Source organism: Pelodiscus sinensis, chromosome 2, assembly GCF_052426305.1.
Source record: "Pelodiscus sinensis isolate ZL-2025 chromosome 2, ASM5242630v1, whole genome shotgun sequence".
Classification (NCBI taxonomy): Eukaryota; Metazoa; Chordata; order Testudines; family Trionychidae; genus Pelodiscus; species Pelodiscus sinensis.
Window position 1 is genome coordinate 232,784,745 of NC_143053.1, and position 17,721 is coordinate 232,802,465.

The following is a 17,721-nucleotide window of genomic DNA, read 5'->3' on the forward strand; positions in this document are numbered from 1 at the left end:
TTAAAGTGCTACATAGTCCTGTATTTCTATCACTACACTCATGATTGTGTAAGTTTCTCTATCAGAAAGCCTTGGAATAAGAACATAAAAACATAAGAATGGCTATACTGGGTCAGACCAAAGGTCCATCCAACCCAGTACCGTCTGCAGACAGTGGCCAATGCCAGGTGTCCCAGAGGCAGTGAATCGAACAGGTAATGATCAAACGTTCTCTCTCCTGCCATCCATCTCCACCATCTGACAAACAAAGGCTAGAGTCACCATTCCTTACCCATACTGACTAATAGCCATTAATGGACTTAACCTCCATGAATTTATCTAGTTCTCTTTTAAACCCTGTTATAGTCCTAGCCTTCACAACCTCCTCAGGCAAGGAGTTCCACAGATTGACTATGCAGTGTGTGAAGAAAACCTTCTTTTTATTTGTTTTAAACCTGCTGCCCATTAGTTTCATTTGGTGGCCCCTAGTTCTTATATTACAGGAACAAGTAAACAACTTTTCCTTATTTACTTTCTCCAAACCACTCATGATTTTATATACCTCTATCATATCCCTCCTTAGTCTCCTCGTTCCAACCTGAAAAGTCCCAGTCTCTTTAATCCCTCCTCATATGGGACCTGTTCCAAACCCCTAATAATTTTAGTTGTCCTTCTCTGAACCTTTTCTAATGCCAGTATCTCTTTTTTGAGATGAGGAGACCACATCATATATATAGTAGCCCAATGTCTGTGAGTTCCTGCCTTCCGCCATGGTTCTCGGCTGAGTTCTGTGCCATTCAGCTGGGCCGTGGCGGGGGAGCAAGCAGCAGCAAGAGGCCATTTGGGGTCCACACTCCCCATGCAGTACACCCGTGCTGCATGGGGAGCGCGGACCGCAAATGGCCTCTTGCCGCCGCTTGGTCCCCTGCTGCGGCCCAGCTGAGCGGCGCAGAACTCAGGCAAGCACTACAGTGGAAGGGGAAGGGGGGCGAGGTGGTGACGTACACGGCCAGGGGGTGGGGCCCGGCCGTGTACGCCACTGCCCCACTTTCCCTCCCCTCCCGCCGTGGCGCTTGGCTGAGTGCTGTGCACTCAGCTGGGCCACCGTGGGGGAGCCACTTGCTCCCCCATGGTGGCACGACTGAGTGGTGTAGAACTCAGCCGAGCACCATGGCGGGAGGGGAATGGGGGCGGGGTAGTGACATACATGGCCCCACCCCCTGGCCGTGTATGTCATTGGAGTAGGGTGTAAAAATAATTAGACACCCTTGATTGGGGGCGGGATGGGGGAGGGACCCGCTGGGATTGGAGTGGGGCTGGCTGCGGGGGAAGCAAAAATGGGGGGGGGTCAGAGGCAGCGTAGCTGGCCAAGGGAGAATGGGGGAGGGGCGGCTGGTGGGAAGCAAAGCTGGTTGGGGGTGGGAGTCGGGGGCAGCAAGGTTGGCCGTGGGAAATTAGGAGGAGGAACTGGCTGGTGGGGAGCTGGACTCACCCGGGCGTGTGCACCTGGGGTGCTGCCTGCCCCGCTCATGCATCCCCAATGGAGACAGAGGAGAGAGGAGAGAGAGTGAGAGGCAGGAGGAGGAGGAGAAGAGAAAGTGGGAGTGAGAGGCAGGTGGGGGAGAAGAGAAAGAAAGAGATGGAGAGAAAGTCAGAAGGCGGAGGAGAGCTGAGAGAAAGAGGGGGTGGCAATAGGAGGAGGAGAGAGAGAGAAAGAGACCGGAGGCTCAGGAGAGAAGACCGACATGGAGGAGAGACCTGAAAATCTCATCTTATGATGGGCTAATTGGCTAGTCTGTACATAGTATTCCAGATGTGGGCGTACCATGGATTTATATAAGGGCAATAAGATATTCTCCATCTTATTCTATATCCCTTTTTTAATTATTCCTAACATCCATTAGATTTACATTATATAAAATCTGAAGCAATTTCTGCTACATGTCTGAGAAATGTGTCCATCTAGGAGATAACAGAAGCTGCTACTTGGCATTCTGTTTGTACTTGTTTACAACTTGAGTTGGTGACTAGAACTGATGTCTAATGCATTAATGTAGTGTACAGTCTCAAGTATGCTCCAGCTCCTTCTTTCTTTGAGGTTTGCACTGCTAGTTAAAGTTGCTGAAATGAGGATTCATACAAAACATATGTGAAGGAGATCTGTATTGATCTGCATGTATTCCTACTTTTTATCTTTCTTTATTAGTATTTAGAATTTACTGTTGGTCTTGATTTGTGGCAAAAGTAAATGAAAGGTGATGGAGTTGCATTTCTTTATATACTTATATGGTATGTGCATACTTTGAACTAGAGCTAAAATTCCCAGCTCAAGAAAACATATCTGTATTAACTCTGATTCACCTAGGATATGGCTAGACTACAATTTTGTGTCACATTTTGCATAGCTTTTTCCGATCATTTTGTTGGAAGAGGCTTTTCCGACATTTGGCCCATCTAAACTGGGCCAAATGTCAGAAAAAAAACCCTCTTTCAGAAGCCCCCTTCTTTCTCATGGAACAAGGAATGCAGGAGCTTCCGAAAGAGCATGTTTGCACTTCCACAAAAAAAAGTGGAAGTGCAAATGCGCTCCCTGGATGCAGCAGAGGTTTTTTGGGGATACTGGAGGTATCCCTCCCTTCCTCCCTCCCTCCCACAGTCTAGCTGTACCCCAGTGGGCTAAAAATTTAATATAGCCAGAATGCACAAATAGCAGAGATGTAGGATGCAGCTAGCTGTCACAAGGAAGTGCCTAGCATCTTCAATGGTATTGTACTTGGGGTGACCAGTATTTCCTATTTGCACAGCTGTCTACACTCTTGTTTTTAGTGTGTTAGCTTAATCAGAGCCAGCATAGGTAAGTCTCTTGGAGCTGGAAATTACACCTTCAGTTCAAAGTGTAGACATATGTTCAGTCTTAATATTTGGATCAGTCTTACTGTGGATGGCCACGTGGGACATTGCTATAAAGAAAGTTCTGAGCTACTGTTCCAGGGCATGCATATCACAAAAATGTATGTACTAGAGGAGTTACTTCTATTTGGTAATTAACATTAGTTTATTTGAATGGCTTTGAATTTTCATCTCTGCAGAATTAAAATTGCTTCTCAAGTTATTGCTCTATTTATAACTTGGAATAAGAAGAATGAAATTGGAATCTAAGCTCGCTTTTTAGAGTGAACATTTGGTTATCAAAGTTCTTAGATTGTCTGCATTATCAATAGCTTCAGTATTAAACATTGCTAATATGAACATATGTTGTTATTTACAGGGAAGCAAGGAGAGTTTCTTTTATTCAGTCTAAAAAAGGAAGTGAAAATCAGAAAATGAAAGATTTAATTAAAGCTCAGGTAATAGATATTCATCACTTCTCAATACTGCATATAGTATCTATTTTTAGGGTTACAGTTGTTCTTTGAATGCATATGTCCATCCACTCCAGGTGTGTGCACATCTAGAGTATCAGTGGCAAAGGATTTTCCCTTGCATTACCAATAGGCTACATCTACACTGCACCTCTCTTGTGCAAAAGCCTATGCAAATGAAGCGTGGCTTAGCATGTGGCCACACTTCATTTGCATAATTAATTAGGGGCCATTTTAGCGCAAGAGGCTTTTGTGCTTTTTTTCTCGGATATCAGGAAGGACTGCAAAGAGGAACGAGCAACAAAGGAGGACCCATGATTCAAATGCAGAGGGTTGGGTGATCAACTGGTTATCTAAGGTGTTTGTACACCAATGCGAGAAGCCTGGGTAACAAACAGGAAGAATTGGAGGCTCTGGCCTAGTTCACGAACTACGATTTGTTTGAGATAACAGAGACTTGGTGGGATGACTTTCATGACTGGAGCGCTGTCATGGAAGGATATAAACTGTTCAGGAAGAACAGGCAAGGGAGAAAAGGAGGAGGAGTTGCACTGTATGTAAGAGAGCGCTATGATTGTTCAGAACTCCAGTATACAGAAGGAGAAAAGCCTGTTGAGAGTCTCTGGGTCAAGTTTAGAGGTGTAAGCAACAGCAGTGATATTGTGGTTTGTGTCTGCTACAGGCCGCCAACAGGCCCGTCCTTAGGCATACGTGGAGTATGAAGTCTCATAGGGCACCACGCTTTCTGGGGCCCCACTCTGCCAGCCCGGGACAGAGGGAAAGCATAGGCGTGTGCTCTGCACTGGAGCTAGTAGGGGTGCTGCCAGCACTGGTGGCCCCGCCAGAAGACCCCAATGGGCCGAGGGATTCCAGCGAGGAGGCCAGCAAGCTGACCCTGGCTGGAGAAAGGAAGCTGTCAGCCCAGGTGGCAGTGCTGGGAGGAGCCGGGGCTGCACCAGGGCCGGGGTCACGTACAGCGAGCCGGAGAGGGCGGGGTCATGCGCGGCTTGGCGTTGCAGCACCATTTTAAAAAACAGCCAAGCTGCGCCTCGGCAGGAGACGCACTGAGCGGGGCGTGGAGGAGCAGAGCCTCACTAGGGCGGGACTGGCTGTGTTGTGATGGGCCGGGGCTACTTTTTTTGAAAAAACCCTGCAGTCTAGACACAGCCTCATTCATTTTAATGTAGGTATGTACAACGTAAGATATAGAGAATTACTTCTAAGTGTTTTTGTAAAGAATGTGTGTATATTTAATTTCTTTGTGGGTGAAATTTACTTCTTTTTATATTAAGCCCAAATAGTTGGGCTTTGTTGAGGCTCCAAGCATATTTTCAATTAAATTCTTTCTAGTCTATTCTGAAATTCATTCACTATCATTCCACTCCCTGGATGGGTATTTTGGGCCACTGTGTCTCTCTAATCAAGTACTGTAACATTTATGTTATAGCCCCATGAGCTCTAGTCTGTATGGGATCATCTAGACTATGCTAAAGTGTTGAAAGAGGATATGCAAATTCCGCAGCTTTTTCGGCGAACCCCCTGTTTTTTTAAAAAGCCGCATAAACCTAATTTTTTGAGGAAGAGAGGCTTTTTGAAAAAGGAGGGGAGGTTCCCTGAAAAAGCCATGTCTAAACTACTTTCACTTTCGAAAGCTCCACTTTCAAAAGTGATATCCTCTTTCAACACGTTAGCGTAGTCTAGATGAGCCCTTTGACTGTTGGGTATGGGATGTTGGAGAGGCCTCTTTGCAAAGCCACTATACCAACAGCCAACCTTGAGAGCAGAGGTTAAAGCAGCACTCCTTTGGCATGTGTGAGTGAATTTTTACCTTCTACGATATATTTGAGAGAGTTTGTGTTTCTGTATGTCTGTTTGTTCAACTCCTCCTAAACGGTAAGAGCTAGGACCACCAAATTTGGTATGCAGCTTCCTCTTATTATTACTTAAAGCAAGGTAAGGTTTCATTGTACCAGGAAAATGGGATGTGCCTGGAATAGGATTGCTTCTCAGAAAACTATATTGAAAAGAGTCAGAATCACTAGGCAGGTGAAAGGGGCTTACTGAGGGCATTCCCCCCATGCCCGACCATCCCCTGTTCAGGACTGCCTGAGCTTCCCATCTCCCAGGTGCCCTTTAGAGAGGGTGGGAGGGGCTGAAGCTCTCCTTCTGATTCATATGGGAATATTGCTGGCTGTTACCCTTAGTTAGGGAATGAGGGGAAAGTGCACAATTTGCTGCATTCCTCACTCTGCCAGGGGCATGCAAGGGGCAGACAAACCTGGGCCTACCTCAGCTGGGGGACATGCATTCATCCCCCAGCTGTGCCCTCTGGAACTGCACCAGTCACAGAGAAGTGCTTCTCACTAGGCCCTAAGCTACTCCAATGAGAGAGGGCTGGGGTAGTCCTTTCTCCCCGGAGCAGCCTGCATAATGTGTGTATATATATATATATATATATATATATATATATATATATATATATATATATATAGAATTACAGGCAGTTCCCGGGTTACGTACAAGATAGGGACTGTAGGTTTGTTCTTAAGTTGAATTTGTATGTAAGTCGGAACTGGCGTCCAGATTCAGCTGCTGTTGAAACTGACCAGCAGCGGCTGAATCGGACACGCCTGGGGCAGAGCAGCTGGGTGCTGCTGAGTTGGACCCGCAGGGCCGCTCCTCGGCGCTACTGGACCAACCCGGTAGCACCCCAGCTGCTCTGCCCCAGGTGTTCCCAAGTCAGCCGCTGCTGAAACTGACCAGTGGCTGACTACAGGAAGCCCGAGGCAGAGCTGCTCTGCCCCGGGCTTCCTGGAATCAGCCGCTGAAAAGTTTCAACAGCGGCTGAATCTGGATGCCTGGGACAGAGCAGCTGGGGCGCTACCGGGTAGGTCCCTGCAGCACCGCACGTCAGCGCTGCGGGAACCAACCCGGCAGCACCCTAGCTGCTCTACCCCAGGTGTCCCCAAGTCAGCCACTGCTGAAACTGATCAGCGGCTGATTCCAGGAAGCCCGGGGCAGAGCAGCTCTGCCTCGGGCTTCCTGTAGTCAGCCGCTGATCAGTTTCAGCAGCGGCTGACTTGGGGACGCCTGGGGCAGAACAGCTGGGGTGCTGCTGGGTTGGTCCAGTAGCGCCGCACCTCGGCGCTGTGGGACCAACCCGGCAGCCCCCCAGCTGCTCTACCCAAGGCGTTGGCGAGAAAAGCCTGGTCTGCTGGGGGGAGGGGCGCACTAGCTGCGCCCCCCCCAACAGACCAGTCCGACGCGGAGCGGCTTTTCTTGCCATGGAGGATGCAAGCATCGGGACTGCGGCGCGTCTCGGCGGTCCCGCCGCCCACGTCCTCCGCGGCGAGAAAAGCCACTCCGCGTCTCCCTGGTCTGCTGTGGGAGGGGGGGCCCTAGCTCCGCGTCTCCCTGGTCTGCTGGGGAGAAGCATCCTCCACGCTAGCAGGGCCCCTCCCCCAGTTCGTAACTAGGGGTCCGACGTAAGTCGGACTGACGTAACCCGGGGACTGCCTGTATAGAATCATAGAATACTAGGACTGGAAGAGACCTCGAGAGGTCATCGAATCCAGTCCCCTGCCCTCATGGCAGGACCAAATACTGGTCCCCAACCTTTTGGGACTGCTGGGCTCCCAGGGGTGGGGCCGCGCATGCGCCTGGGGGCGGAGCCACACATATGCTGCGTGCCTGGTGCCGGCGCCATACATGCGCCGCACTCGCGGGGCTGTCGCCGCTCCTGTGCCACACGCCCGGGGTGGGGCTGCCCATACGCTATGTGCCTGTGGCCGTCGCTGCTCCTGTGCTGTGTGCGTAGGAGCCGGCACAGCCCATGCACTGCGCATCCAGGGGTGGGGCCACCCATGTGCTGCGTGCCCGGGACTGGCGCCGCCCCTGTGCCATGTGCCTGGGGGCGGGGCCGGCCCCGATCACTCAGCAGGGGCACAGAAATGGCCCAGCGGGCGCCATGGTGCCCGCAGGCACCGCGTTGGGGACCACTGGTGTAGACCATCCCTCACTGACATTTATCTAACCTACTCTTAAATATCTCCAGAGATGAGGATTCCACAACCTCCCTGGGCAATTTATTCCAGAGTTTGACTACCCTGACAGTTAGGAACTTTTTCCTAATGTCCAACCTAAATCTCCCTTGCTGCAGTTTAAGCCCATTGTCCATTGTGTGTATATATATATATATATATATATATACACACACACACACACACACACACACACACACAGAGAGAGAGAGAGAGAGAGAGAGAGAGAGAGAGTGGCAGTGATTGTGCAACAAAGTGGAAGATGACCTGTGTCTCATAATAGTGTGGAAATCAGTCACCAGCCTTGAAAAGTGCATCTCCATAGTTGCTGAGTCTCTTCTATTTCATCAATGGTTTGTGTATATTTCAAATATGCATATAACTAGAGAATGTGCCCGGTGTTGCTCAGGTCCTTGAGAGAGCTCAGGGCAGATAGGACGTGCAGGAGTCAGGGCTTGGGCTGGGAGGTCTGGGATGGCTCACCAGGGCCACAAGGTAGCGAGGGCAGTGCTGGTCCTATGACAGTGGTTCCCCGTGGTGATGGTGGACATGCTAGCCAGCTGTGACCAGTGTTTCCTCTAAGCTATGAAATGGGCACAGAGCCCTGAGCCTCTCACTAGGCAAGGATGATTAATCACCTGTGAAGCTGTGCTGTTGCACAGCTTAGAGGGATCACTGATGCTGACTTCTCTGGAGGGAGGGGGAGCAGAGCTGTGGTGCCCATCCTCAGCTTGTGGCTCTGTTGGGGTGGCGGCTCCACTTCCCGTCCTCCCATCCCACAGCTCCTTGGTGGGGGCAGGCCAAATTCCCCTTCTTCCCTCAAAGGTGATGTGGGACAGGGTACTGTGCAACCGAGCCCCAACTGCACTCCCAGGAGATACAGACTGTTGTCTTCTCCAGAAGTGGGGGGACTGGGGCTGCACTGGTCAATCCCAGTGGAGCTTCTGGGGGGATTGTGGTGACGGAGCTGCTGGCCTGTAACTGAGGACTAGAGTTGAGAGGTTTACAGCAGAGGGGCTGTGGTGTGGTGGGCTTGCTGGTTTCTGGGCTTGGGCAGTGGACTGTGGGTGACCTCCACTGGCGGCTGTTTGTAGTATGGCCCAGCAGGACAGCGGATGAGTCACTAGGCAATGGTATCCCAACCTGTCTGACCGGTCGCCTCCCAGGGAGAGAGACAAAGGGAGGAAGGCGGGGTCCAAACCCTGGCTGGGGGACAGGGCTGAAAGAGAGGGTAGTTTCTGTCCAGAATCATGGAGGAAGCAGCCTAAGCAAGGGGGCCTAGGATTTAGGGGCCCAGTCTCCCCCATCTCAAGGGGGGCTGAGGCATCCTAGGCCTGGCCCTGTAACTAGATTACATCTGTGCTGTGCTGCATCCTTGGAGAAGCAATACATTCCCTCAATCCTACTGGCTGGCGGAGTCTGTTTGTGCCACTACAGGGATGCATGCCCGGGAGTAGATGCTGCCCCAAGCATGCAGGCATGCCCATGTGGTGTGTGCAGTACTGCTGTGTGTGTGTCTCTATGACCACATCCTCTGTAGTGATGGCTTGTGGTGGGAAGGTATCCCACCACGGGGTTGGGAATAAAGAAGGCCTGTTCATGAACCCTGTGAGCAGGAGTGCAAGGTTCCTGCATGGCAGCTTCATTGCAGCTGTGTGCTCTGGACTGGTGCTCCATGTGCAGCTATGTGCATAGGTGATCCCCAGGCCAAGAAGGCTGAGCGAGGAGTGCACAACCCCTTGCCACCCGCTGCCTTCCCCCATGTGTGTCTAGGGAAAATAATGGAATCGCCTGATGGGCTTTCCCTGTCTTTGTCTGATCCCTGGACAACATCTTGGGAGGGAAGTACCAGCTCCAGGGTGAGGATGACCTCCTGGCTGGTGGGAATCATGTCTAGGCTGGCCTCCTCTTCTTCCTCCTCTTCCTCCCGCACCTTCTCCTTGTCCTCCTCGTCCACAGCCATGCCCTCTGGGAGGTTGATAACAGGTATCTCCAGCCCAGAGTCCTCAAAAAGGATGGGAAGGGACTGACACCCCCAGAATTCAGTGGAGCTGGTTAAAATAGGGGCAGGTCTGGAGTACTGCCCCTGAGCAGGACTTACACTCCCTGGCCTTGTGTAGGCCTGCCTCTGCTCCTTGACCTTCACCTGCTCCTGGGTGTGCACGTGTCCCTTCTGGCCCAGACTGTCTACCATCCAGCCATAAATGGCTACATTCCTGTGTCTGATGAATGTGAACAGAATGGCCACCAGGGCACCTGTGAGAAGACCTGGAGGCCACTTATTTCAAAATAACCACAGCTGTGCTGTCTACACACAACCTATTTTGAAATAGCTATTTTGAAATAGGAATTATCCCTTCTGAAATGAGGGTTACAGATTTTGGAATAAGAAGCCCATTATTTCCAAATTATTTCAAAATAACGGGCTTGCTGTGTAGACGCTCACCTCATTATTTCAAAATAACTTTAGTTATTTCAAAAAAAATGCTGCAGTGTAGACATTCCCTAAGGTGCTACAGGATCAGTGTTGTTTCTAAGGTTTCTTTATAGCTTTTCTAGTCATCCCAGTATAGCTATCATTGTGGAAGAAAAAATCAAGAGATTTTAAACTTAGATATTAGTTACTAAATACAAATAAATATAAATCCAGAGTTGGACTCATAGATTTGAATGATAAACATTAAGAAATCACAAGATCTAAACAAACTTTCTTTCTTTATCATAGGAAAATATTCAAGTTCTTGAACAAGAAAAGAAAAACCTTGAAGAAAAATTACAAAAAGCTGTAGAGGTACTTTGCAAGTTGAGAGGTTTTGGATGAAAATTGTATTTATATTATTTGGATGAGTCAAAATTCTATAAAAAGAATTAAAGTTTATTTATAAATTTAAGGCTGTATAGGTTCTGAAAAAATGCAAATGAAAGGGCATGGAAATGAGCTGAATAAATAAGCATGTATTTATATGGATACCAAAATGGCTGAGATGTCTTTGAGATGTGGTTAAAATTAGATAATTATTTTACTAAAAAACGGTAACAATGGTTTTCTGAGTTCCTACTTTTTTCTCCATGAACTATCAGTTTATCTTACTGCAAAGTTAATGGCTATTCTAGAAATAAGAAAGATGTTTGCAAGTCCTTCATTGAATGATTGCACATGTGCCTTCTATTCATGGTGTGTACATATGCTAAGCAGTTGTAGGAAAATTTTCCAACAGCAATGCCTGATGCGAACACTGAAGTGCTCTCTGCTTCCTCTCATCGCTATGTGCAGGTATAATGATGGAGGTACCCCTGACTTCCCTTAGTGTATTTTTACAACCTGTGGTGGTTATTGGTATTTGTTGGTCATGATTTAGTAAGTTCTCTTTGTGTAATAGCTATATATACTTTTCTGTGTAGTTCTTAATCTTAGCCAGTGGTCTTCTCCAATCTTTTTACATCCAAGATCATTTTTTAAATGTCAGGGTAAGACAAGATCTACCCCATCCCTTCCCTAAAACACCACCCCTTCTTTGAGGGCCTGCCCTCTCCATTCTCCTCCTCTCCATCATTTGCTGTCCCCAGCCCTTACTCACTCTCACTGGGTTGAGACAGGAAGTGTGGGCTCTGCGGTCGGAATGAGGGATTTGGGTGTGGGAAGGGGTGAGAGGTGCAAGCTCTAGGAGGGAATTTGGATGCAGGAGGAGGTGGAGAAGGAGATGCTGGCATGGGGAGGGGAGCTCCAGGCTGGAGAGTGTTGGGGTCAGGTGGAAGGTTGGGGTGCTGAGCAAGCTGCAGACTTATCAGGTGTACGATGGACTCAGGAAATAGGTTTGCAAAGTGTGTGTGGTACAGGCGTGTTGTGGCACAAGACTAGAGATGTGAGGGGTGTAGGAGTTTGTGGATGTGGGGGGCTCAGGGCAGGGCAGGGGTTTCAGGTGTCTGATGGGCTCACGGGTAGTGTGTGTGTGGGGGTGCAGTGGTGTTATGATGTTGTGGCCAGATGAGGGCTTGGCCCGGCTTCATTTTTAAATAAAATACTATGTCCAACACAAAACATTTCAACATTGTCTTTATTTATGGGAGGGGCTGGGATCATTTTTTGGGACAGGAGGCCACTGACCCACAGAAAAATCAGTCGGGGACCACACAAGTGAGATGCAAAAAACTAACCCCTCCAAAAAACCCCAACCCTTACTCTTGTGGCTCCAACAGAGACACCTCACTCCTCTGGCACTCCAGTTCTATGGTAACGGGGGAGGTTTAAGGCCTCAGGCCAGATTAACTTTTATGGGGTTCCAGGGTTAGTGGATTTTGTGGGCCCCTTAGGCTCTGGGGCTGGCGACAAAAATGAGGGGTCCAGTCGCTTTGCTCTCCCTCTTCAACTCCCCTGTCTGCAGTCCCCTGTCCGCTTCGCTCCCCTGGTCGCACTGCTCTGGCTTTTTAAAGCCTGCTTGCCTAGGTCAGGCCTGCCCCCTTCTGAGTCACACAGGGGAAGGCTGAGCCTGAGGCTAATCAGAGGCAATCAAGGGAACAATGGCAGGCTCTCAGTCCCAACTGCCACAGAAGCTGAAACTGAAACTGCTAGCACTCACCTGGAATCAGACTCAATTCACACTTCAAACTGTAAAATTCAAACAGTCAGGCACACTCACACCACAGCTTGTACTATCACCGGGTAGCCTCTTCGGCGGTGGGGTCGCTTTGCTCTCCCTCTTCAACTCCCCTGTCTGCAGTCCCCTGTCCGCTTTGCTAGTTCTGGGTGCCACATTTCAAGAAAGATGTGGAGAAATTGGAAAGGGTACAGAGAAGAGCGACAAGAATGATGAAAGGTTTAGAGAACATGACCTATGAAGCCAGGCTTCATGAACTGGGCTTGTTTAGTTTGGAAAAAAGAAGATTAAGGGGGGACATGATAGCGGTTTTCAAATATCTAAAAGGGTGTCACAAGGAGGAAGGAGAAAATTTGTTCCTCTTGGTTTCTGAGGACAGGACAAGGAGTAATGGGCTTAAAGTGCAGCAGGGGAGGTTTAGATTGAACATTAGGAAAAAATTCCTAACTGTCAGGGTGGTCAAATATTGGAATAAATTGCCAAGGGAGGTGGTGGAATCTCCCTCTCTGGAGATATTTAAGAACAGGTTAGATAGACATCTGTCAGGGATGGTGTAGACGGAGCGTGGTCCTGCCTTGAGGGCGGGGGGCTGGACTCGATGACCTCTCGAGGTCCCTTCCAGTCCTATTATTCTATGATTCTATGATCTGACTTCCTCACTTACCTCAGGGCTTTGGTCACCGTCCCCCCCCCTCCACCTCCCACCCAGTTTAAAGCCCTTCTCACTAGGTTTGCAAGCCTGCCCGCAAAGATGCTCTTTCCTCTCTTGGGGTATGTCTACACTAGCTCGTTAGTTTGAGCTAGGTAGGCAAATGAGGGCAACCGGAGTTGCAAATGAAGCCTGGGATTTAAATATGTTCCTGGGCGCCGCCATTTTTAAATCCCCCTTAGTCCGAGCTAACTGCCCACGGCTAGACGCAACAGTTAAATGTTAATTTGAACTAACGAGCTAGTGTAGACATACTCTTGGTTAGGTGGATCCCATCTCTTCCTAACAATCCTCGGGCCCAGAAGAGAGTCCCATGGTCGAAGAAACTAAAGCCCTCTTTCCGACACCATCTGTGCAACTACGCATTTGCTTCCTCAGTTCAACGATCCCTACCTGTACATTTTCCTTCAACAGGGAGGATGGATGAGAACACCACTTATGCTTCAAATTCCTTGATACTTCTTCCCAGCACTACATAATCTGCTGTGACCCACTCAAGGTCATTCTTGGCCGTATTGTTAGTTCCTATATGAAGAAGCAGGAAGGGGTAGCGATCTGAAGGTTTGATCAGTTTTGAAAGACTCCTAGTCACATACTGAATGCGAGCTTCTGGTAATCAGCACACTTCTCGAGATTCCAGGTCTGAATGGCAGATGGATGACTCAGTCCCTCTTAGGAGGGAGTCCACAACCACCACCACCCTGCGTCTTCTTTTGGGGGTGGTGATCATGGAGCCCCCATCTCTAGAACTACGCATCCCATGCCTTCCGGTAGATGGTGTTCCCTTCGGATTTCTTCCCTGAGAGGTCCCTGCCATAGCATTCTCCACCACACTGCCTGTGGAGAGAGCCTGAAAGCGGTTACTTACCTCTACAGGAATGGGGGATACCTGAGTTGGCCTTCTTCTTCTTCTAGAGGTTACATGCTGCCAGTTTTCTTCCTTGTCCTGTACTGCCCTCATGGGCTGTTCAGCCTGCTGTGCCTGCAGGATTAAATGCTGCCTTCTATCGAGGGAGTCTTCATCCTCTCTGATGGAATATAGGGTTCATACTTGGGCCTCAAGTCCTCTAATTTTTTCTTCCAAAATGGCAACCAGCTTGCACTTAGTGCAGATAAAATCCCTTCTTTCTTCTGGGAGGAAGACAAACATGACACATGCTGTGCAGGTAACAACAGCAGACCTATCACTATCCATACCTGCCTTCCTTCTGAGAGATTCCTCAGATGTTATTAAATGCCTCCTTGAAAGTCAGGAGAGAGATTTTTTTTAAGGGAAAGAGCACCAACACTATGGGGATCTCCTAGAGTGAACTCCAAGGGTTGGTTTCTGCCCTGTTTGCTGCTCTCTGCATTCACTCTGGCTGCCTTTTTTATAAGGCTGAGGCTAGGCCTGGCTCAAAGCCTTGCCTCTGATGCCATAAACCCCTGAAGGCCCACCAGAGCTCAGGAAGTTTTGATAATAGGTTAGTGAAAAGATTTTAAAGAATGGCGAGTGTATCTCACTCCCTTCCCAACTCCCTCTCAAAACTCCCTGTTAGCAGCCCGTTCCCAAGCTCCCTGCTTTATAGAGCTCTGGACTGCCTGATAGCCCCTCCCCCTGATTAAGGCTCAACCAATGAGCAGAGGCTTCTAGGTTTCAAACCTTAATTAGAAGCTCACAGCTTCCACCTGCCAGTCACAGCACACTTCTGGGGGCGGGTGGGAGAAGGGGAAAAAAACACAGACAAACACAAGCTCAGCACACAGCAAGGAACCCCAAACACAGACACACACTTCAAACAGCCACTTCCCTGAAGAGTCCTGTATTAGCTCCTCCTTCACCTGGAGAATTCCCTCTCAAAACTGCCTGTTAGCAGCTCCTGTTCACAAGCTTCCTGGTCACTGACTCACTGCTTTCTAAAGCCCTGGACTGCCTGATAGCCCTTCCCCCAGATTAAGGCTCAACCAATGAGCAGAGGCTTCTAGATTTCAAACCTTGATTAGAAGCTCACAGCTTCAACCTGCCAGTCACAGAAAATATTCCTTTCTGTTAATATATTGTGCTGCACGGTTGTCGGGGGCCTGGATAGGGATGTGTGTTCCGTCAATAGCCCCCCTGCAGTTGGATAAGCCCAGGGCGGCAAATCCAGCGGTGATGGGGTCCACATTGCCCAGGTGGATGACCTTGCGTAACAAGATGGTGTTAATGGCCCTCACCACCTGTAAAAGGAGACAAATAAAGAAACAAAACAGAGAATCAAAGTGGGTGCCAGAGCCCTTGGGAGGTTCCCAAGCCCTTCCCCTCTCTCCCCCCCAAACACCCCAGCAGCCACCCCCTTTGAAGCCTGCCCACCCCCCTGAAAGGTTGTGTGAGGGCAGGACTGGAGAACCCCCTTGGGATGGGGTTTTCCTCCCACCCACCCCAGGGTTCCCCCTTTCCAGTATCCCCCCCTCCAGGGACTTCAGCCAAAGAGTGCCATACCTGCGTGAGGAGGGCCCCGACGGTTGACTTTCCCATGCCAAACTGATTGCCCATGGACCAGTAACTGTTGAACGTGGATAGCTTCCAGATGGTGATGGCGAGCTGCTTCTCTAGGGGGGTGGCAAGGTCTCATCTGGGTGTTCCATCCTTGGAGGGCAGGGGAGCCCCAGGAACACAGCTCCAAGAATGTCTCCTTCCTCATACAGAAGCTTTGGAGCCACTACTGGTTGTCCCACCACCTCATCACCAGTCAGTCCCACCAGTTGGAACAGGTGTCCAGCCACCAGAAGCGTCGCTCCACCTCAGGGTGTGATTGTAAGGGCATTGCTCCCTCACACAGGCAGAGGTTCTCAAGGATGAGCTCAGGATCGAGCTCATGCAGGGCCACGAAGGCAGTCTGCAGAAACTGCAGCAGAAACTGCAGCATGGCAATGTGGGGCCATCACATGCTCAGAGGCTACGTGTAGACTGTCAACAGAAGGATGCAAATCAGGCACGTTGAAATTGCTAATTAAGCAGGGATTTAAATATCCCATGCTTCATTAGCATTAACATGGTTGCCGCTTTTTTCCAAAACGGAGCTTTTTCAAAACCCCCCCGGCAGTCTAGACTCAGATCTGTCAAAAATAAACCCTTTTTTGACAGATCCTGTATTCCTGAAAAAATGACAATAGCAGCGCAGACAATAGGTTACAACTAATTATATAGGATGCTTAATGGGTGGATGAAGTGATGGGGAAGGAGGGGGAATCCCGGATCCCTGGATAGGTGCTAATCGTGAGGCAAAAGGAGAGCAATAATCTAAAGGTTACATAGTGTTTTCTGCCCATAGCTTACAGAATACCTTATATCTAGTTAAACAAGTACAGTAGACTTCTGATAATCTGGCACCTTTGGGACCTAGGTGGTGCTGGATTATCAGATATGCCGGAGTACCAGAAGGTACTATAAAGGGGCATACTCCCAACCCAATCGCCCCCCCTACTTTATGCTCAGGTCCCAGAGCCGCCGGTACAGCCACTTGTCCCCCTCCACGCGCTGGGGCATGTGCGCTGAGTGGCCGGCTTTTCAATGAGCTGACTGGGATGCCCTGCGCAACCCAATTCCCCTCCCTCCCCTTCTCTTCCCGAGAGCCAACACCTCCCCTCCCTGCTGTCACCCAATCCCACTTCTCCCCAACCTTATATCTGGGTCCTGAAGCAGCTTCCACCCCGAGGAGCCTGCAGAGCCACCCCAGTCCTCCCCATTGGGGGCTCGTGCCCCATTCTTCCCTCACCTCCTTCCACTTACCCTTCCCTAGCCCCTCTGCCTGATGTAAAAAATAAAGGACACGTGTTCAAAAATAGAAACTCTCTTTATTTAACAAAACTAGGGGGGGATTAACCTCTAGGGAGACTGGGAAAAGGAGGTGGGAGAAGGGAAGAGAGAGGGTTAGAGAGGGCAGGTGGGAACCTGGGAGGAGGGAGCTGGAAGGGGGAAGCCAGGGGAAGGAGGAGGAGGGGAAGTATGAAACTATGGTACGCCATATCTTCAGTACTGTGTACAGATGTGGTCTCCTCACCTCAAAAAAGATATTTGGCCTTGGAAAGGGTTCAGAAAAGGGCAACTAAAATGATTAGGGGTTTGGAACAGGTCCCACATGAAGAGAAGCTAGAGACTGGGACTTTTCAGCTTAGAAAAGAGGATACTGAGGGGGGATATGATAGAGGTCTATAAAATCATGAGTGGTGTGGAGAGGGTGAATAAAGAAAAGTTCTTCATTAGTTCCCATAATATAAGGACTAGAGGACACCAAATGAAATGAATGGGCAGCAGGTTTAAAACTAATAAGCGGAAGTTCTTCTTCACACGGCACATAGTCAACCTGTGGAACTCCTTGCCACAGGAGGCTGTGAAGGTTAGAACTATAACAGAGTTTAAAGAGAAGTTAGATGAATTCATGGAGGTTGGGTCCATGGAATGCTATTAGCCAGGGGGTAGGAATGGTGTCCCTGGCCTATGTTTGTGGAAAGCTGGAGATGGATGGCACGAGACAAATCGCTTGGTCATTGTCTTTGGTCTATCCCCTCTTGGGTACCTGGTGTTGGCCGCTGTCGGCAGACAGGTTACTGGGCTAGATGGACCTTTGGTCTGACCCGATACGGCCGTTCTTATGTTCTAAGCTCAGGGTCGGGGTCTCACTGGACCAACTTGATTTTCATGCAAATCTGCTTCTGGGTTCACATGTGGCCTTTGGTGGCCAGGCTAGCAGCTATCCTGCCCTAGACGGCTGCATCCCTATGCCTAGTGCGGAGGTCATGGACGTTGGAGGCCTCCCACCAAACCTCAATGAGGTCCATGATCTCTGCACTAGACCAGGCGGGCACCCGCCTTGCGGTCCTGGGCAGGCTCCTGAGAGCCACCAGCCTGGTCCTGGGAAGAGGTGGAGGGCTGGGTGGCAGCCTCATGCCGTGCCAGGTGCAGGGTCTGCTGGCTGGATGCTGGCAGGCTTGCAACTGGCACGGGCACTGTAGCCAGACCGTGCCCCTTTAAGGGCTCCGGGGCTGGGAGGGGGGCAGAAGAGTTTCCCTGGTTG

The 17,721-nt window shown here is 49.7% G+C and overlaps 1 protein-coding gene across 7 annotated transcripts in view; it reads left to right on the top strand.

The window, feature by feature from the left end:
- Positions 1-17,721, top strand: part of CCDC7 (coiled-coil domain containing 7) — a 361,859-nt gene that overhangs the window by 177,586 nt on the left and 166,552 nt on the right. For all 7 annotated transcript variants that reach the window (XM_075922671.2, XM_075922670.2, XM_075922665.2 and 4 more), the window contains 2 exons: positions 3,248-3,326; positions 10,107-10,172. In XM_075922671.2, coding sequence (XP_075778786.2) covers positions 3,248-3,326; positions 10,107-10,172 — 145 coding nt within the window. The remainder of the gene's footprint in view (positions 1-3,247; positions 3,327-10,106; positions 10,173-17,721) is intronic.